The 22386-nt window shown below is 34.2% G+C and overlaps 2 protein-coding genes across 3 annotated transcripts; both read right to left on the minus strand.

Annotated features, from left to right (window-relative positions):
* Nucleotides 1-615: 615 nt before the first annotated feature.
* On the minus strand, nt 616-4628 carry LOC107623115 (putative inactive receptor kinase At5g58300). Of its 2 annotated transcripts, none has more exons than XM_016325272.3 (3): nt 4307-4628; nt 1748-3117; nt 616-1540 (listed from the first exon to the last, which is right to left on the minus strand). In XM_016325272.3, the coding sequence occupies exons 2-3, from the start codon at nt 3045-3047 to the stop codon at nt 924-926; spliced, it is 1917 nt and encodes a 638-aa protein (XP_016180758.1). In that variant the 5' UTR covers nt 3048-3117; nt 4307-4628; the 3' UTR covers nt 616-923. The 2 variants fall into 2 exon arrangements, with proteins under 2 accessions (XP_016180758.1, XP_016180757.1); XM_016325271.3 differs by lacking the exon at nt 4307-4628 and adding an exon at nt 3371-3650.
* An 8423-nt stretch (nt 4629-13051) lies between these two features.
* Nucleotides 13052-18460, minus strand: LOC107623754 (uncharacterized). The gene is made up of 3 exons (XM_016326118.3): nt 17728-18460; nt 14758-15030; nt 13052-13652 (listed from the first exon to the last, which is right to left on the minus strand). Exons 1-3 carry the CDS (start codon nt 18280-18282, stop codon nt 13383-13385), a joined length of 1098 nt encoding a protein of 365 aa, XP_016181604.1. The 5' UTR covers nt 18283-18460; the 3' UTR covers nt 13052-13382.
* Between the last annotated feature and the right edge of the window lie 3926 nt (nt 18461-22386).

Below are 22386 nucleotides of genomic sequence, written 5' to 3' on the forward strand. Positions count from 1 at the left end.
TCTTATAATGACTAATAACACAAAATATTAAGGTTTACAATACTTAAATTCCACATAAGAATAGTCATGATCCATCACTAATAACACAAAATATTAATTGTGTATGATGACCGGGCCACCGAGCTGGCTTCGGGTAACCCGAGCTATGGCCCGGACCCGACCCGAAATAATGACCAGATCTATTTTTGAGATCCTTACCCGACCCTAAACCCGATGAAATCACACCAAATTAGCCTCTAAAGTGTTCGGGACCGGGCCGGGCCGGGTCTGTGCACCCCTAGTACCCGGACTTATATCTGGAGGACTAATATATATAATTTTGAATTTCGGGGACCAAATTGAATAATTGCATGAATCTCAGGACCAAAATAAAAATTGAGTCCACTGTAGCCTTGAACACTATAGTCTCCAACTATTAATCAACTGTGTAAACTTTTTTTTCTAAATTTTGTGTATGTCTTTCATCATATCCATTAACATTTTAAGTTTTCAACACTACTGGACTTCACAAATTTTAGTAAGGCTCTACAGTTTTCTTAGTGTTTGTATATATCTTTCACCATATTCATTTCTGTAGGTATAAAATAGTAATATTAATACATGAGATTATGGAGGTATGGCCAAAGGATCGAGCTATATTATTGAAGGGAGCACACAACATGTTTGTTAATATGATCCACTGGTCTGCACGATGAAACTCGAATTATTTCCATTCACTGAACAACAATCAGCAATGAAGTTTCAAAAGCCAACAAAGCAGAACCAGCTGAAAAACTTCTATAACCAACAAGAACAAAAAACATTAGTATTTTACAATGAAACTTAACTTTATTATTGCTTGAGGACACAATATCAATCAGGAAAACACAAGACTTGTTCTTCTTCAAATGAAATCCTATGTTGTCCCCAGGAACACTCTTCAATCATGGTGTTTGCGCATTAGACTCCGACTCAGAGGACGGCCGGTTCTTTGAGTCGGGGTGCTTTATTTCCTCTATCATCCTAACAGCTTCATCCATTCTAGGCCTCATATCAGGTGCCTTAGCAACACAAGCCAATGCAATCTGAAGCATCTGCACCATCTCCTCTTCAACATATTGGCCTCTTAGAAGCTCCTCATCGAAAACTTCAGCTGTCCATTCTTCCCTAACAACAGACTTCACCCACCTTGGAAGATCGACGATGTCTTCATGCCCCGGATGCCTCATTGGTGTCTTCCCTGTCAACATTTCAAGAAGCAGCACACCAAAGCTGTACACATCAGATTTTTGTGTGATCTTCTTCGCATCAATTACTTCTGGAGCACGGTAGCCATTGGCTCTTGACATGGTTGCCGGAGTGTTCATCAGTGGAGGCAAGCCAATATCGGATATGCAGGCATCAAGTTCTTGGGATATGAGAACATTGGTGGATTTGATGTTGCCATGTGTGAACTTTGGACCGCATTCAGAGTGAATGAATGCAATTCCCTTGGCTGCTCCAAGTGAAATCTTCACCCTTGAATCCCAGTCTAATGGAGTTCTTGTTGCACCCTTGTTTCCTATTGTTGTTTGGGACAGAAGATAAGTCAAATACATAGGATTATCAATTAGTACTGGTTATGGCAGGAATTACGCTCTTACATACAAATTCTTACTTCAATTTTACGATGGATTACCAATTACTGAACAAAGCTAAGCAATGAGTGCAAAAAATGCCATGCTAATTGACAACAAATACATGGAGCAATGGTGGACTTAGAACTTACCATGCAACAAGTGAAACAAGCTTCCACCAAGCATGAAGTTATAAACTAGAAGCTTCTCATCTTTGGAATAGTAATAAGCGCGAAGCGGCATGACATTCGGGTGGCGTCCAATCCTCCCAACAATTTCCATCTGCTGCTCAAACTCCTTCTTTCCAACAACAACTTCCTTCAACCGCTTAACTACCACAGTTGTTCCTTCCTCCAAAACAGCCTTGTATGCTGTTCCATAACTCCCTTTACCAAGAACTTCGGCCGAAGCCTTCAGTAAGTCCTCAAGATCAAAGCTATAAGATGAACCTTCAAAGAAGAATAACTTGTTCTTTTCGGCCTCTTGAACTCCACTCCCAAAACTCTTGGAAATCTCAGTCTTTCCAGCACAAGATCCCTTCCCTTTGAGTATGCCACCGCTTTTTTTAGTACTGTCTTTCGGTTTTCGCTTCAGACAGCATATAAAGAACACTAAAACTAGCAGAGAGAGAAATGCAATGCCTCCAATGACAAGAGCAAGTATAGTAGCTAGGCCAAAGTTATTCTTATGATCCTTTTGATCTTGTGTAGTTGATGGAGAGGATGGTTGATACTCAGGGGAAGGAGATGGAAAAGGGGATATCGATGAGCAATTGTTGAGAGGCGGTCCGCATAAGCGCGAGTTACCTACGAAAGAAGTGTAAGGAAATGTCTTAACAGAATTTGGAATTGTTCCATTCAAGTTATTATAGCTCAAATTCAATTGTTTAAGCTTTGGAAGGTTGAATTCAGGGATAGTTCCAGAAATGTTGTTGTGTTGTAAATACAACCAGGTGAGTCTTCTCAGATTCTGAAATGCTGGTGGAATTCTTCCAGAGAAGGAGTTAAAGGAAACATCGAATGCCACGAGTTTAGGGGAGACAGAGGAAGGAATTGGACCTGAGAAATTATTGTGGTGAAGCAGTGCAAATTGGAGTGAAGGAATGGAAACTATGTCAGAAGGAAGATTTCCTTTAAGGCCATTTGAATGAAGGCTAAGGACTCTAAGAGTGTCTAGTTTTCCTAAAGTGTTCTCTGGAATTGAACCGGTTAGTCCAATTCCCGGGAGATGGATGCCGGTGACTCGGGTTCTGTTCGAGTTACAAGTCACACCAATCCATGAGTTGCAAACTGAAGTAGACTCATTCCAGTTTAGCCTTGGTGCATGTGGAACGGCTGAAGCAAACTCTAAGAGAGCTTGTTTGTCAGAGTTTAAATCAGCTACAATCAATTCAAAGAGTGAAACTATGAAGCTTAGAAGGACAAGCACAACGATGGATAACTGCAACTTCATCGAACTTGCTTTGGTTTGAGTCAGACAAGGATAGTTACAATTTCTGATCTCAACTGTTAATCATGCTTTCCTGGTTTGCATTTGGAAATTGCAGCAAATTATTAGCATATCATACGGCTAGAAAAGTAGAACATGTTCAAGGCTAAAATTAACTATGCTAATCATGAACATAGTCAAAGTCAGTGATACCTTCAGTTCTGAAAATATGGAACTTTTATGGAAATCATTTAAAACAACTTTGGCCAACAAATTTTTCTGAAAATTTTATTTTAGTACAGAAAATGATTTTGTTGATGCAGAATGCATCACATATTGCAACTTACCGATAAACAGATTCTGAATAGGGAAAGGGATTTACTTCTTTCAGATGTGGCATTCAGGAATGTTAGTTCATTCAATAGTTAGATGTTATGCTGACTCTAACATTTAATAAAGAAAAAAAAAGTAAAAAAAAAAGCCTAAAGCTAGTTTGTGAACTTTAAATAATGCTGTATTAAAGTGCACTTTCCATTTAGAATAAAGAAATCTCTCTTATAGAAACGGTGCTTAAACGTCTGACAAACAGCCAAGAAGGGAGAAGGGGTTAAAAAATAAATAAATAAATAAATAAAGAGCATTGTGATAATGGAGAATCCTAGATAAAATAGAACTGAAAAAGAAAAAGCTTAAAGCTTGGTTCTCCCCTTGTGCTTTATAAAGAAAAAGCATTCTTTGTTAAAAGTGGAACTGCATTCTCTTAGTTTTAAAAAGAACAATACATAAATCATTGGTGTTGATTTTCCATTTTTGCCACCTATCTGTGGTCAGTGAATGTTGCAGAAAAGTGTCTTGTTTTCAAGCACTGAAATATTTGAGGAACAAGATTAAGACACGTACGAAAACAAAGGATAACTAAAGGGTCAAGCTAGCATTTAGATTAAACAATTCAAAGCAAGCATAACCATCAGAATTTCACTGAAAACAACATGCTGATTCCTTCACTGAATTAAGCAAGACAAAAAATGGAATTGAGGATTATACTAACTAACTAAAAAATTCTACTATTGCAATCCTCTTTCTCTTTCTCCATCTATATATATATATATATATGGAAATGTATGATTAACAATTCTCTGAGGATCAGGATCCAAGAACAATTAGTATGGTTCAGAACTAGAACAGCTGCAATAATTTATAATTTCATATTGTTACAAGTTAGGAAATGCAAAATATTCAAATAGACAAAATAAAAATTAAATAAAGTGAGGTATTTTACTCACCTTCGTCACAAAACAAATCATATAGTAAAGCAGAACTGTAGAAAATTTTGCGTAGGTATCATGGAATTCAAGAAGAAAGCCAAATTTATAAGCATAAGCCATGAAGATTTTCCATTTTCTATGAAGTGGAGCACAGAAGAACTTTATATACTGTTGTGCATTAAACACTTGAATGACAAGAAACCTTTTTTGTAATTAAGAGGGAGGTTAGTTTCTCTAAAATTCACTTTTATTTTTATTGCTTCTTCAACACCGTTGGAGTTGGTGGCATAAAGGATTAACTAATAACAACTTAGTTTCTTCTTTTGTCAAAGGATTTATCACACACAACGAGAGCGGGTCATCCAATATAAACCAAGTTCCGAAAACTAGTTTGCTAAAACGACAGCAATAATGAGGAATTCACCGTCTCAGTTTTTTTCAAACTAGTACTAGTGGATTGATGTGAAATGATTTGTTGCTTAGAATAATACTTCACATCTAAGTCTTTTTGTTAACTAAATTCAACTAAGTTGGTTTAATATAACAAAAAACAGTTATAATTAATATAATTTTTGTTATTGTTTAATTTAGTTGGGCTTAGTTTATAAAAGACTTTGTATGTGTAATATTTTTCTGTTATACTTATTTGTACTAAATTTAATATGAGAAATGTTAGGGGACTAGCAAGTTTTGTTATTTATAGCCATCAAATAGTCATTAATGGTGTAAGATTTTATCCAATAGTGTAGAATTACTCCTTTTTCTTTTGCTGGTTAAGTACTCATCAGATTTTAATAAAAATGTTTTCATAAACTTTCTCATTTAATATTGAATTATTAGATTTGATGTAAATTTATTTTATATTATTTTAATATCAAAAATGTATTAACTTAATGAATCACATTATAGAACATTTTTATACATATTATTTTTGTATTTTTACTTTTAATTTTAAAATAATTGATAATAATAAAAAAATTGTATCTTATATTATAAAAATATTTACCAATGTAAATAAAAAGATTACAGACACCATTTTTTCTGTAAATATTCTTGAGATATCAAATTGTTACCGGTGAAAATAGGCAGACACCAGAGGAACATTGCATGGGTTGAATAGGTGACAAAACCTTATCAAAAGGAAGTACCAAGAGTACAAGAGTAAATGATGATTTTGGTGATATTTCTTTGGACGTGACTATTCAAGAAGACCCTAATAAAGAGAATTCTACTATGAAGAGGTGTTTGTGGAAAGAAATTGAAAAATAATGTGTATAATTTATGTTAAAAATTAATAAAAATTAAATGATATATTCTTTTAAAAAAATTCAGTTATTATCTATAAAAGTAAATTTTAGTCTTTTTTTTATTTTTCTTTTTTCACTATAGTAGACATCATGTGGAGTATTTACCCTCATGAGTGTTACTACTCCTTCCTATCTACAGCAAAGATGGTAATTGACTGGCAGTAATTTCTTCAGCCCAACAAGAGTATGAACCACGGTACAAAATGTCAAAATTTTTAAGAATGATTACACAAATAGTGTCACATCTTTTAGTTTTGATACAATTAACAAAGAACGCAAATAAATTTATGATACAAAGAATGGTGATATACAGGTTAATGGAGCAAATTGGGAATTTATTTTGATATGGGGTACAGGCAATTCGGTGGAAGGTATTGTATGGCGAGGACAAATTATAGTAATAAGTTAAGGGGTGCAAAATTTTACAGGAATCAGCAAAACGAAAATTGTTTCATGAATCCATTAATGCACGTTTATATGTAGTTTGAATCAGTTAAATTTGAACTTTATTTCTACATAATTGGAACCAACTGGGTTCGAATTATACACAAATACACGTACACACTAATTCGAACCAGCTTGGTTCGAATTATACACAAACACACGCACACATTAATTTGTACCAGCTGGGTTCCAATTACACACATAGTAATTCATGGTATAATTCGAATTATACTGTTAAAAAATTAAAAATTTATTAAAAAATTTATTAAAAAAATTAATAATTTAAAAATTAAAAAATATATATTTTATTTCATATGTTAATAAATTTTTTTAATAAATTTATTTAAATTATACTAGAAAAAATATTTTATCCTATGCAAAATAATTTAAAAAAAATGGCTTAAAAAATGTTAGGAGTACTATAAAAATTTGTTATGTTCTAATAACTTAGGTAAATACATGCATGTACTCAAATTTTAAATACAATACTCTACATAGTCAATAATAATTTAGAAATGAAAGAAAATATTTTATTCTATATAAAATAATTAAAAAATATATTTTATTCTATACAAAATAATTTTAAAAAAATGGCTTAAAAGATGTTATGAGTACTGTAAAAGTTTGTAATATTCTAGTGATTTAGGTAAATACATGATAAAAATATTTTTTTTTTTAATTTTTAAATTATTAGTGACTATGTAGAGTACTTCTTTAGTAAATTATTAGGACATTACAAATTTTTATAGTACTTCTAACATCTTTTAAGCCATTTTTTAAATTATTTTGCATAGAATAAAATATTTTTTTGTAGTATAATTTAAATAAATTTATTAAAAAATATTCATGAGCTATCAAAAATGGGCAGAAGAGTATTGTATAGAATTCGAATTGCTCACCATATAATTTGAATCAGAGTGATTCGAATTTCCCCATGCGTAATTCGAATCATGTAATATCTCACCATATAATTTAAATAATTTTATTAAAAAATTATCATGAATATTTTTTAATAAATTTATTTAAATTATACCACAAAAAAAAATATTTTATTCTATGCAAAATAATTTAAAAAAATGCTTAAAAGATGTTAAGAGTACTATAAAAATTTGTAATATCCTAATGACTTATAACATTAAAGAAATACTCTACATAGTCAATAATAATTTAGAAATTAAAGAAAAAATATTTTTATCATGTATTTACCTAAATCACTAGAATATTACAAACTTTTATAGTACTCATAACTTCTTTTAAGCCATTTTTTAAAATTATTTAGTATAGAATAAAATATATTTTTTAATTATTTTGTATGGAATAAAATATTTTCTTTCATTTCTAAATTATTATTGACTATGTAGAGTATTTTATTTAAAATTTGAGTACATGCATGTATTTACCTAAGTTATTAGAACATAACAAATCTTTATAGTACTCCTAACATTTTTTAAGCCATTTTTTTTAAATTATTTTGCATAGGATAAAATATTTTTTTGTAGTATAATTTAAATAAATTTATTAAAAAAATTTATTAACGTATGAAATAAAATATATATTTTTTAATTTTTAAATTATTAATTTTTTTAATAAATTTTTAATAAATTTTTTTTAATAAATTATTAATTTTTTAACCGCTTAATTCGAATTATACCATGAATTACTTTGTGTGTAATTCGAACCCAATTGGTACGAATTAGTGTGTGCGTGTGTTTGTGTATAATTCGAACCAAACTGGTTCGAATTAGTGTGTGCGTGTGTTTGTGTATAATTTGAACCCAGCTGGTTCGAATTATATAGAAATGGAGTTCGAATTTAGCCGAACTATATATAAACGTGCATTGGTGGATTCATGAAACAATTTTCGTTTTGGCTTATTCCTGTAAAATTTTGCTTCCCTTGGCTTATTATTGTGATTTGCCCTTAATACGAACAAGATCATAAGACAAGTCATATGCAAATGCACAAATTTTAAATTTTTATAAGATACGGAAACACAACATATATATGAAATATAAAATGTTTTAGATAAATTATAATAATATTTTGATATTAAAATATAAATTAATTTTTTAATTTTAATATTTTTTAATTATATAAAATATTAAAATATTATTTTTTAATAAATAATAATATATACTATTTCTAAACTCATTTCAAAAATATATATTAATAATAAAGTTGAATAGGTTGACGTATAATGGTGGTATTTGTGTGAGTTAATAGTCAAAATCGTCCCTGAAAGATACCTCGATCTCCATATGAGTCCCTAAATGATAAAGTTAATCAAAATCGTCCCCGAAAGATGACGGATATGCGCACGTTAGTCCTTCCGTCATCTCGTCCGCTGAGCTGGCTAACGTTGGGTGACGTGGTCCGTTAAGTGCCAGCGTGGCACAGTAACAAAACGACGCCGTTTTGAATCAGTTGCCTCCAGGTGTTGATACGACGACGTTTGGTGTCCAGGAGAGATTCAAAACGTTGCAACCCATCACCCCCTCTGTTAACAAGCATGTAACTCTGTTTCACTCCAAAACGTGTCGTCTCCCCCAAGCTATGCCCTAAGGCTTTGACCCAACACTTGAACCAGGCCATCAACCTTCGTCAGCATTGGAAGACCAATAAAACAGAAGAGGTGTTGGTACTGAATACAGAGGTGATCATCTCCTGGAGCAACATAGATAGTGGAGAAAGCCATTGCGACTTTTATAGGTAAGGATGAACCCTTTTTCTTGTTTTTTGAGTTATTCTGTGGCGTGATGTCTTCGTAGTGGCGTGACTCATGGGTTCATCTGATTCTGGGTAGGATTTGGGGTGACTTATGGTTTGTATGACTGTTCTTGTATGATATGAGTGGGTTGGAATGCTTTGCTGTAACTGGCTTTGTGATGATTTGTTAGGTAGGGGTGTTTCATTTTAGTGATGGTTCTATTCATGTTTGTTTTGAATTTAGGATTTGTTTTGGTATATTTTCCTGTGTTTGTTAATGGCATTATCGTCACTGTGATTATAGATGCATGTTCTGTGGTGAGGTTGGCCACAACAAAAGAAGCTGTGCAAAGAAGAAAGCCTTTGATGCTGAGAAAAATGCCAGGCAAATGCAGCTACAACTGGCAGTTGTTGCTCCTGCTGCAGATGGTGCTGACCCTGAAGTGAATGATGTCCCTGTAGAACATGATACTGCTCCAAAAGCAATACCACCATTGCCTTCACTTTCAGCACCCATCCAACCCCCTACAAAGATTGACATCAGCCAATCTAAAAGCATTCCACCAACCCAAGCTACACAACAGGTTGTATACTTACTGCTCAAGTGTAATAAAAATATTTGATTTTGTTTTATAAAGTAACAAGTGCTTTTGGTATTGGCTTATGTAGGACGAAGTTGTAGCTAGGCCACCTAAATTACAGGTGATTAAAGTGAAAGCAAGAGCTAGATCCTCCCCTACACCTACTGCAGCTGTACCAGTGGCTATCTCGACTGAGACCATTAAAGGGACAAGTTCTGCAACTGCTAAGAAGCTGGCCAACTTTATGACTTTTGTGCCTATTTCAGGCTTCAAGCACCTAAGGAAGAATGATAAACCACATTGATTAGAAAGCAATGTTTGGGGCTACTTTAGTTTTTTTGTATAGGGCAAATGAAATACCATATTAAACATTGTGGTTATTGTAATCTAAAAGTTGTATTTGCCCTTCTCTTTTGGTGTAGCCTTCATTTTTAGGATTGGATACCTTATAAATTTATTGTGGTACTAATCTTCCAAACAATGTGACAATTAGCCTTGAATGGCAGCACAATGCTATGACTACTTACTTTGATTACTTATCCTGTTTGTGGCTTAATCTTATAGCAACAGTGATATTGATTAGTTTGCAATGTTCCACAATACCAGTATTTGAGAGTTTGGAGTTAATCTTATAGCGCTAATCAAACATCTATTCTCATTCAATCCATCCAAATGATACACCATTACATTTCAACAGGATTGTGTTTACTTGGAAGTACATATCAAACAATAAAGGATCACATTAATCACAACTATCACAAACATGAAAATTATTAGCAGTTTCAAAGATCTAACTTCAGCTTCCAAGTTACCCAATCTCCATGCCACCTTCACGGCTTCACCCTCCATTCATCATACTCACTTTCAACCTGCAATTCAGTTCTAGAATCTTCCTTTGCACCACCTTCAACCACTGCTTCATCGTCATCATCATCAACCCACTTAAAGTAATTACAATGACTGTCCTTCTGCAAATTGATAAATCAGAGAAGAAAACAATGAATAACACCCAATAACACAGAACAAGATGGAAACACTTCAACTTCTTCAACACAACTTACCCGGTACCTTGGACATACATAGAATAATCTATCTAGGTTCTCTGTTGTCCCAGATTTTTTTATCACAGCCTTCAACCCGCAGAAACATGCTTCCTCATGGGTCTTCCTCCTCATTCACATTGAAGCACTGTAACCGTTACTGTCGTGCGGCGGAAGAGATACACCACTACTACGACCTCTATTTTCCGTCTCCATCCTCCCAGCGACCCAACAATTCCAGTATCTATCCAACTGTGTGGCCATATGATTCTAAAACGCGACTTATTTATCGACATTTAGGATTAGGGTTCATCATCCAAGGGACTGATTTGATTTCTTTAAACGAACTTACCTTGTCAGCAACCCCAGCGTCCACGTAGGCATCAGCCACCCAGGCACTTAACGGACCACGTCACCCAACGTTAGCCAGCTCAGCGAACGAGATGACGGAAGGACTAACGTGGTCATGTTCGTCATCTTTCAAGGACGATTTTGATTAACTTTATCATTCAGGGACTCATATGGAGATCAAGGTATCTTTGAGGGACGATTTTGAATATTAACTTATTTATGTGTGTATAAGCATGTTTATAAAAGAATTTTTTATTTTTTAATACGATGTAGTTGGACAAAGAAAACATCAGACGAATATCGATAAATGTCATATCCGAAATGTATCGAACACGCGAACACAACAATTTAGCTAAGTATCTGTGCTTCATAACTTCTAACGAATTTTTTTATTATATTTTAATAAAGATAGCAATTTGTTCCAAAAAATTCCATTTTAAAATTTTTTTCAAAAATAAAATTGTCTCGTAAATTGATATGTTTTAAATTAAATATATATTGCAAATCATGTCAACTTTTTTTGAATTTCCAATTCACCTCTATATTTTGGAAAATAACTATTATTTTCCTATAAATTACACATTTTTTCATATATAATTTTTTTAGCTTGTATTTTTTAAATTGTAGATTCAACCATGTTTAAGTGTACACTAGTAAATATATATTAAAATACAAAATATATATATTAAAAATGAATTAAATATATATGTATTTATATCAATACATAATGGCTAATTTTAATATGTACTTAATATTTTTGTTGTAGATTCAATTCTTTACCACCAACGAGAGCCATTATAACAAGTGATCTATAGATACTTTTATTATAAATTCTCAATGTCTAAAAATATATGGTAATTCCAGTAAAATGATCTATATCAGGAAGTGGATTTTCTCAAATTTTTTTTAAATTATTTAATAAATTGTAATCTTTTATCATTTAATATCTTCTTCACACTTAAAGAATGTAATGTAAAAAATTACACTTTACTAAACAATTTTAAAAAAAAAAAATTGAGAGAATCTATTCCCACCTATATCAAATTTGTCGGACAAGATTTTTTCTATACACCAATTCAATCAGCCAAATGATTATGTTATAGGTGCAACCTTTTTTGTGAAAGGAGTAATTACATATTCAAAAGAGAGGAAAATGATGGATATAATTGCATGCTTCGAATTCATATCCAACATCAAAATCCATAATATACTGGTCCCCATATAGAGGGATTAATATTTGAGAGGTCACTATGCTCGGCACTTTGGCATTGCATTAACTAAGTAGCTTATAATCTTAGTGGACCATGATTTGATCTCAAATTAAGGTGGTTTGATCACAAATTAAGGTGGTTAACTAACTTATTAATGAATCTTATATTCAGTTCATTATATCAATGCTAACAATAATTTTGATGATGTTTATTGCTTAGTTATTGTCATCTAGCAAACTGTTTGGTATTGTGGTTTGACCAAAGAGGTAGGACCTTCACAATTACAACACAGAAAGACAAGGATGATGGACAGAAATTGAAAATTATAATATATAAAAATTTGGTTAATGTGTGTTTATTTTTGAGAGGACTAGACTTGAGCATTGATATGGGGTCCAAATGTCCAGTGGTGCAAATGAGTTAATACATAAAAGCACCAAGATGGTGGTTGGCTGTTACAGAGAACCAAAGGGAAAATCCTTCCTCTTTTCCGCACTAATGTGATAGCTATTAGAATAGGTGGCCTGTCACACGCAAATCATCATGTCAACATTAATATATCACACACAATTTCTCCATATGGAATATTGATGCATGCCTAAAACATAAAATAAAATTGAACAATCAAACTATTTCAAGGGGACTATTAACTAAAGATTAGGCTGTGAAGCAAGTGCCTATGTTCTGACTCCATTTTCTCACTTCTACTTCAGTTGAAGCAGCGGTGCTCGAGAGTCACACAGCTCTTCTAATAAATTCTTATTTTCCTAACAAAGCATTCAATTTCAGTGTGCCAGTCCCATGTGCTTACAACGCTTTCAACTGCTGCTTCTAAGTCGCCTGTCCCAAAATGTAATGTGAAAAACGCTTCACAAAAATGGATAAAAAGAACCTTCACCTACCTTGCTAGAGTGTGAAGTACCTGGCATTTGTCAATGGCCAGCAAATGAGGTGAAGATCTTCATGCATCAATCAATTCCATGACTAAAATTGCACATAAAAATTATCCATGAAAAGTCTCATCCAATTTTAACCCCAATCAAAGATGCTTTTGATTTCAACTCTATAATTTCAAAGACTGTTTACAGGACAGTAAGAATACTTTCGAATAAGAAGAAAATAATGTTACTTTCAACTTCATTTCCACGGAAAGGAGGGGCAGGAGGTGAAAACAATGTTAGTTTCAAAGACGGCATATAGTAACCGTATTTTACAGACAGGATAATAATAAACTTGAAACAAGGAAATATTGAAGATCAACACCAAATCCATTTCGAAGCATGTTGATCCTTGTCAGCTTTATTTTCTCAACTTCTATGCAGGTAAAATTGACCCCTCATGGCACAATGTGTTCTAAACATTGTAACAACTCAAATTGAAACAAAATAAATGAGTTCTAAACCATAAATATAATCAACAAGAGAAAAAAATTGGAAGATTTGCATGAATCACAACTACCGGTTGCCACTATTTTCAAGCTTCTCGATTTCTTCGCGCTCCTTTCTTTCAGCCTCCAGGCGTGATCTTTCAGCGTCCTCTTTTTCCTCAACTTCATCAAGGTAATCAAACTCCTTCGTTGCAGCCATTGCTTTCACTACAGGATCTCGTAGCTCAGCTACCAGCCCTCCACCAACCCTGTATTCTTCTTCATCCCCAATCAGATACAACCGCTGGTCTGGGCCAGAAGCCATCGGAACATCAACTGCCAACAGCTTCATATCATACTGCGTATAAAGACAATATCAATGGCTAAGTAAAGTGAATCCTGAAGCATCAATTATCCCTCTGCATCTTACATTTCTTTTTCACTTTCGGAATTCTAGCATTCAATCACAACATGATAATTTTGGAATGATGATGACGATGACGATGATGATAATGGGATAGTTTCGTCAAACAAAAAACAATTGAAATATGAATCTGCTGATAGATGCTAGTATCTAGATAAGTTCACATAATTAGTTTAACCATTTGGTAAATTAGTAGATAGATTTTTTTCTATTTTTGGATAACCACTACCAATCACTTAAAAGAAATTGTCACTCCTAATGAGCCATAAGGTCAAGATGGATCATTCTTCAGCTCCTGGTGATTGATGAAATCCAGATCGTTTTATCTTTCCATGTTTTTATAAGTAATGCAAGATTCAGGCTTAAAGCAAGGTTTCTTTTCTCCCAGTGACAAATTCAAAAATCCATTCCTTAATTCATGACTTCATCCTAATTTCAAGTGTAAAGAATCAGCACACAGAGATCTTTTCATGCTCAGGAAGATAGTCCGTAAGTATTTATTAAGCTGCAGCCAGAGTAACAAGAAGAGAATGTTGAAGAAAAAGAGAGAGAAGAAAATATTTTGGTTGAGAGAAAGAGAGTGAATTGATTAAATTGATCTGCTACATTACAAGAGTTTATATATAGGCTGCTGATAATGCTAACAGAATAACTAACTCTCTAATCTCACAACAAACTTTCACATGAGTGCTTAACAGCCCAACTGATACTTCAATTAACTAGGCTCTCTTATATCCCTTACATACAGAACTGTCAGACGTTAAATAGTTAATCACCACAAACCATAGACTGGATACAGTTGACTTGGCTATTTTAAGAGGTCAAATATTATATTGATATATCACAATAGTGAAGGAAGAACTATCAATCACCAGATATTAATTTTTCATACAAAACCATTTTGGTCCTATCGGACATGAGTAGTATTTGCTGCTGAAGTATGATGTTGAGATTAAAGACTGAATAAGTGATAAAACACATGTAAGATTAATCAATTCTATGAAATGGTCTAATGACAATGACAGAAGCTTTTATTTACCTGGCCCTTCTTTTTCTTGACTTCAACACTGACCAGACCCTTTCTCTCAGAACCTCTTATGGGGAAAAAGAGAAAACAGCGCTTGCTCCTCATACTTGGCTTGAACTTCTTCAATGTAATCCCACCCCCTGACATCACATAGGCTCTTATATCAGATCCTGAAAGTGGGGCACCCATAACTTCAAGAGTCGCAGCAGATGTGTTGAGCCTTGTCATGGCCATTCTATAAACTTTATCAGGGTTGATTGTGAATCTTGAACGGATATACAACCCCTAAGAGATACATTATGCACAAAATCACTAGCTGATGATCCATATGTTAATGCATGTGTCATGATCACTAATGAGATTGAGAGGTTTAGTGCTAGTTTGATTGGCTTTTTTGAGTTAAAAAAGTACTTTTCTTAAAAAATAAAGTACTTTTGTTCAATTTAAACCTATTTGGATACGTCTTTTAAAAAGTACTTTTATTAAAAAAAGCAAATTATTTGTTTTTTCTAAAAGCTAATAATACCTTGCTTTTAAAAAAAAGCAGAAGCAAAAGACGTTTTTAATACTTGAAAATTCTTTTTAAAAAGCCTATCCAAATGTAAAATAATTTTTATCTGTTAAAAAAGATCTTTTTTAAAAAGATGAAAAAACTAAGTACTTTTTCAAAAGCCAATCTAAACTGACCCTAATCATTAGTGAGAGCTTTCAACAGTCAACATTAGTCTATGTCACTCTTAGGAATAGAATAAATCATCATCCAAAGCTTCAACTGTAGCTCCATACTATGGACAAATAACACAAAGTTCAGTTGCAATATATTCAGTCTGTTAGGGAGCTAGTCAGTTGAGTTAGTTAGTTAGTTAGTTAGTTATGACTAGTTAGATAAGTTGGTTAATTCAGTTATCTAGCTAAGCTTTCTCTTTCTGATTCTGAGCTGATATAACTCTACTCCTTTATATATATAATCTGTAGCTATGTACACTGATATTATGATGAATAATCATAATTCAATCTAGATTTACTTCTCTCAAACAATCTCCGAGCTCTCTCTTTCTTTACTTTCTTGTTGTGCTACTCTGATCTTGCTGGTTTCTAAGAACCTTTCATGGTATCTAGAGTCACTTTTCTTGCTCAATCCTTGTTACCATGGAAAATTGTTCTTTCTGATTCAAACTCAAAGAAGAAGTTCCCACCTCTTGCTGACAAAGTCAATGAAGACAATTATTCAACATGGAGGCATCTCGCATTCCTCATAATTCAAAGTCTTGGAATGGAAGATCATTTGCACAGCACCAAGATCCCCTCCCCTACATTACTGATCAAGAAAAGAAGACTACAGCGGTCATGTGCATATACACAACACCAACAAGGCAGTGTGGAGAGGAAACACCGTCATATTACGGAAATGGGCTTATCATTGCTTGCTACAGCCTCTCTACCAATGGTTTTTCTGGATGATTTCATTAGTGCAGTTTATATTCTTAGTGGTTTACCAACTCAGGTTCTTTATAACAAAAGCCATTATGAAATGCTATTTAATCAGACTCCTGATAATTCTTTTTTCAAAATATTTGGGTGTGGCTATTATCCTTTTTTAAGGCCATATAGCAAGTCTAAATTCAATTACAAATCTGAATCATGTTTGTTTCTTAGTCATGGTTCAAACCATAAAAGATATAAATGTATGACAAGGAGTGGTAAGGCTTATTTAGCTACACATGTTCAGTTTGATGAAAAAGTGTTTCCTTATAATGCTATGTTTCCTAATTCATTACCTTCACATCATTCTCCATCATCCTCTACTGATTCCTCTCTTTTTCAGATTCAATACTCTTTCCCCCCTGGTCATTTCACCACCTACTGTACCTTCCTCTGCCCAGCCTACTCCAACTATACCCCTTAGTGACTTTGAAGTTCTTTTACCTCCCCGACCTCTAACCAGTTCGCATCCTATGACTACAAGATCGAAATCTAGTATCACCAAACAAAAAGCATTAGCAGCTCTCGCTACTCCCCCTGATCTAATTAATCATGTTCCTCACACTGTAACTCAGACCTTGCAGTGTCCACATTGGAAAGAGGCCATGGAAAAAGAATTCAGTGCCATAATGAAGTGCAATACTTGGACTCTCATAGAACCCACTCTTAATGTCACTATTATTGGTAGTAAATGGGTGTTTGCTAAATAAAAAGGAATCAAAATGGTAAGTTACTAAGGCACAAAGCCCGCTTAGGGGCTAAGGGATTTGACCAAACTGAAGGCGTGCAATATGAGCAGATTTATAGTACAGTGGTGAGACTTACAATAGTTTGAATTGGCTTTACTATAACTGTCTCATTTGGTTGGCCATTGAGGCAGTTTGACTTCGGCAACGCCTTCTTGAATGGGAAGCTAACTGAGAAGATGTACATGGTTCAACCACAAGGCTATTTCTCACTCTAATAGTAATCTGGTTTGTAGCCCTAACATGGCAATTTAAGGGCTGAAACAAGCTCCTAGAGCTTGGTTCCTTACCTTGGCAGCCACATTAAATCGTTTTGGATTCAAAAACACTAAGTCTGATGTTTCTCTTTTCTTTAGAATTAATTCAAGTTCTGTTGTATATCTTTTGGTGTATGTCGATGATGTTATTGCTACAGATAGCAATGCTAAGGAAATTGATCAGTTATGTAACTAAGCTTTCCCTTTCTGATTCTAAACGAAAATAACTCCATCCTATATATATAATCTGTAGCTATGTACATTGACATGATGATGATAATCATAATTCAATCTAGATTTACTTCTCTCAAACAATCCGAGTTCTCTCTTTCTTTACTTTCTTGCTGTGCTAATCTAATCTTGCTGGTTTCTGAGAACCTTTCACAGTCAAACCCGAAAGACATCTCAATTACTTAACACGATACCATCAATCGATTATAATAATAATTCAGCTTCAAGCATGGCATACACGGAAGAGACAAATTGGAAGAACTTACAGCGAAAGCAACAATGGCAGATGAAAGAGCAAGGAAGCCGTACTTTGCCATCCCTTCTGAGAATCCAATGAAGGCGCTGGCAATCCCATACATCATCTTCCACAGCAAAGCGCAAACCAGAACTCCCGCAGCGCCATACAGAAACAGAGAGTTCCGCTTAAAAAACGCTTCAATTTGCAGACCCACTGCCTCGCTGTACCGCGAAAACGCAGAGCTCACGGCGGCTGCCGGTTTATCGAACAACTTCTTCCCGAAACCGCCGTTGGGTTTCGGCAGCTTCGTGGACCTGAATCGGACAGCACCAATGCCGTGGCCACCCAAGCCTTTAGGGATTGTGTATGGAAGGCGCGTCGTGGTTGAGGAGGATGAATATAATTTCGATGGCGATCGGAGGAGGGAAAAGATGCAACTATTGGAGAATATTCCATTGCCATTCGCGGCAATTGAATTTGAGAAATGACGCGTTGTAGTGGTGGTGGTTAAGCGGTGGTGGTTAATGCCGACGTGCCTCCGAAGGAGACCTTGCAAGACCCGTTGAGAACAAAGCCTTGACATCTCAATTTTCTGTCTTTTTAATTAAAAATAAAAGTAAAATTTCCCGAAGGAATAGTGAGCGAAGTGATTCGCAGTTGAGCAGAACCAACGTTTCCGCACTTCCGGGTCAAGAAGACAAGTGCCTCGGGTCAACCCAAACCCAGTTTACTTAGCTCAGCACTCTAGCACCAAGCTTCTTAATATTTTTGTGAGAAGGGGACAAAAGTACACATAAAAAAATTTAGAATGAAAAAAAATACACAATAAGATTTATAAATATAATTAAAAATTTATTTTTAATGAATAAAAGTACATACTAAATATTGATAAATATCAAACTCTTTTTAATTGTATGATATTTTTGTTTATGAAAAATAATTTTTGAGGTGTATTTTTACCTACTTTCTCTATTTTAAAACTTTCATACATGAATTATTTAGCTAAATAAAATTTTTCTCCAGCCTAATTTACGTAGAAAAATTATTTTAGTTCAGGTAATTTTTTTATGAATTAATTAGTAATTTTTAACTTATCAAATTTTACCTTTAATAGATATTGTTGAGATCCGGTTAATTTTGGATCTTAAATTGGGTTAATTCATGGGAGCAAGTGATGTAAATTTTACAACCACAAACTACCGGTAAGCGTATTAGGTAAGTATTGAAAGATAATATGATTAAACGAGTTAAGATTTTAGAGATATTGAGGTTTTCAGACCAATACTTTTCACCTTCCACCTTGATCATGTAAAGATACATTCATGGCAAATCATTAATAATCAAACTCCAATTTTTTGGTAATTCAATTTCTCTTTAATATAATTAATCGCTAATTCCTTAGTCAATTATTTAAGAAAAGAATTGAAGCACATTCTCTGATTTATATGCCACATAGTTCATAAGAATCTCCCCTAGTTAATTCGATGCCACGTATCAAGTCTAGTTTCAAAACTTAAAAGCTATGAGAATAAGTTTTCAAGCTTAATTCAATTAATCAACTTTTCTAAGAAGTTAAAAGAATGCAAGTTAGAAGAGAATTATTTTCCACACATCCAAATCTTTTGGATAAAGAACCAAAACTTTTTCTTAAGAAGATATCAATGTATTAATCAAATGTAGAAAAGCTAAAATATTAGTCCATAGGAATCAATAGAGCTCCTAACCTTAACGAAGGAGACTAGTTGTTCATGTCTTCAGAGAAAACCTAGTATTATAAAAAATAAAAAGTGTCGAAGAAGAAAGATCGTCAGTAACTTCTCTCTTTAAATACTAACCCTAAAAAAACTTTAAATTCAAAACTAAAACAGAATCATAATTCAAATAAAATAAAATCTTCTTCATAACTATTTTTCTCTCGACAAAGATCTCCGTCTTTTCTTCTTGCAATCCTCAATTAATGCTTGTGATTAGTGGGCCTAAGTTGAGTCTTTAATTAACCACACAAGTGATGAAGAATTGAAGTTTTAGTGGATTGGTTTGAGGCCCTTGGAGGGTAGCTAGATTCTCACGTGGTACGTGGGTACTTCACATTGCACGTAGAGCTTGTCCTTAATCTAATTCACTCTCTGGCTGGCTCACGTTGCACGTAGAGTGTCTCACCTAGTACGTGGTTTTGTTTTTCTTTCAATTTTAGCCTCTGTTTGTTCCATGGAGTAACATGTAGAAAAACTCATGTCCCACGTTGACCAGGTGTTGTGCATATGCATGCCAAATGCGTATGCATGACACCTCAAAACCTCTTGTTGTGCGTACGCATGCTACATGTGTACGCACGATGCTTCCTTTTCACCTTGTTGTGTATATGCATGTAACATGCATACGCATGACAAGTCCACGTCTCACATGAAGCCTTTCACGTCCCACGTTATCTTTGGTATATCAATATTTTGCTCTTTGTTTGGTACTAGTGTGCCACGGCTGTGATCCTACATCCCACGTGAAGATGAAATCATGCGTACGAATGACAGATACGTACACATGATAGGCAAATTATCCATGTTTGTGCGTATGCATGCTAGATGCGTATGCATGGATCCCTTTTTATCTCCTAACGTGGCACGCCTTGTCTTTTATGTTGCACGGCTATGTGGGTTGTTTCTAGTGAGCTTTCTGCTTAGTACAGAGAGCTTTCTGCTTGATGATTCCTATCCTCTTTTCTTCTTTGTTCCTTGCTATTTTTCTTCTAATTTTTTTGTAATCAATGAATTCCACTAAATCAAAGTAATGCTCATTTTTACCATGAAATCATTGCTTATTCAACAGGAATTCTTAACTAATTAAATGAAATCATGAAGAAAAAATACTAAAGATGTGAATACGTCAGCAAGACAATAGATTTTCAATCGACAGTGGTCCAATGAACTAGTAATGGGGGTACATATAAGAGGTTTTGATGCTTAACTTAGTATCATTTTAAGAGGTATAAGGATTACGGTTAGGTAGCATATTATAGATTTGTATTTGGCCTTTTATTTATAACTTTTACAGGAGAGATCTTCGGAGAATTTGGATGGAATCGCCCCAAATTTAGTATAAATCTACTATGGATATAGTTTAGGGTGTGTTCCTTGGGCCAACATGCCCCCAGAATGCCAGAAGAGTTGTTCATGGGCCAACTAATGTCCTAAACCGAATTGGGAATTTAGTCTCTAATATTATTTCTACTTGGGAGCCGATGCTAACGTGGATTCCAAGTTCCAACCTCTATAGTAGGGTGTCTTTTCAAGGCTTGTGGTGCTTTTTGAGTGATGAGAACATCATTATTATACTTTCTTCAGAATATGGGCATTTGAGGGAGAACGCATGACTTTAAATGCAATAGTTCTCCTAAAATGTCATTTATGTTTTCTTGCTCCCTAGTTTTTGAAACATTTGGGAGGTTAAAGTGATTATTTCACTTTTTATTTATTTATCTCTTGTTCTTTGTGAACGTTTCTTCTTTCTTTATCTATTTTCTATTCGCATGGCAAATTTGTTCCTGGAAGCATTCCTTCTTTTGACCTTTTTTTTGTTTGAGCACCCCTCCCATTTATTAAAGATTTCCTAAGGAGAAAAAGAGGCACAATCCTCCATTACTTCATTTTTTCATTTCCACTTATGTCACGATTAGATTTTTAACTTTTTTTTTGAGATATGCTTTCTTATTTTTCAATCACTCTGTCACCAATCTACAAACTCACCGAAGTGGGTTGCGACTTTCATCTGAAAAACAACAACATATGGTATGAGAACTGGAGGTTCTCAGTATAGTAACAGTGCCCAATAGATAAGATATAAGATTCCGAGAAGGCAAAGGCAATCCTAGAACTTCACATCGATACCAGATATTCAAGCTCAACGAAATATATAATAAAATCATAAACAGGGTAATTTAACTTAAGGAATTTCTAACTAATGTTAGTCACCGCTATCCCACAACCTTCACCAACCTATCCTACATACGATTCCATCACCATCGCCTATCGAGCCTCCTCAATCCCAGCAGAATACATAATTAATGCAAACAAGTAAAGCACAAGTAATATACATATACAGCAAGTAAAACAAATAGCAAGTAGGCATGTGATTCATTTAGGCATAATGAAGTTAAGCAAAGCAAACAAGCACATAGAAGATGCATATGATGAATGCCTGTCCTATTGGCTGTATATCACATTGTCGATTCAAAGTTGCCAACCCGACACATCCTTTCGGATGTAGCCTTTTTGTCACGTTAGGGATATAGTGCCCTACACACTATCGTTCCAACGATATAGTACCCGGCACACTATCATTCCAGGGATATAGTTCCCGGCACACTATCGTTCTAAGGATATAGTGCCTGGCACACTTGCATGATCATTCTAAGGATAAAGTGTCTAACACACTCTTGTAGTAGAAAAGGTTATGCGAGCGGGATACTATCTCAGTCCTCACATCTGAACGTAACCGTGATTAACCACCGATCTTACGCCGGCGCCGCAACATCAGAGATCCTTTTCAGTACCCAACAATTTCATCATTCCTTTCCAAGTTCCAAACTCATCAAAACCATCATCAATCCTCAATTTCTCAAATTCATCATCAATCTAGCGCTCCATCAATTTGCATACTAATTCATCCAAATTACATCCCAAGCCTAAGTCAC

The sequence above is a fragment of the Arachis ipaensis genome, chromosome B10, assembly GCF_059453495.1.
Source record: "Arachis ipaensis isolate K30076 ecotype BB chromosome B10, ASM5945349v1, whole genome shotgun sequence".
NCBI lineage: Eukaryota > Viridiplantae > Streptophyta > Magnoliopsida > Fabales > Fabaceae > Arachis > Arachis ipaensis.

Coding starts and splice junctions, on each gene's coding strand:
- LOC107623115 (XM_016325272.3), bottom strand. CDS start 3,047: ATGAAGTTGCAGTTATCCATCGTTGTGCTTGTCCTTCTAAGCTTCATA. Junction 1,541..1,747: donor CTTGTTTCACTTGTTGCATG/GTAAGTTCTAAG, acceptor AAACAACAATAG/GAAACAAGGGTGCAACAAGA.
- LOC107623754 (XM_016326118.3), bottom strand. CDS start 18,282: ATGTCAAGGCTTTGTTCTCAACGGGTCTTGCAAGGTCTCCTTCGGAGG. Junction 15,031..17,727: donor CTGCCATTGTTGCTTTCGCT/GTAAGTTCTTCC, acceptor TGTATCTCTTAG/GGGTTGTATATCCGTTCAAG. Junction 13,653..14,757: donor TCAAGAAAAAGAAGGGCCAG/GTAAATAAAAGC, acceptor CTTTATACGCAG/TATGATATGAAGCTGTTGGC.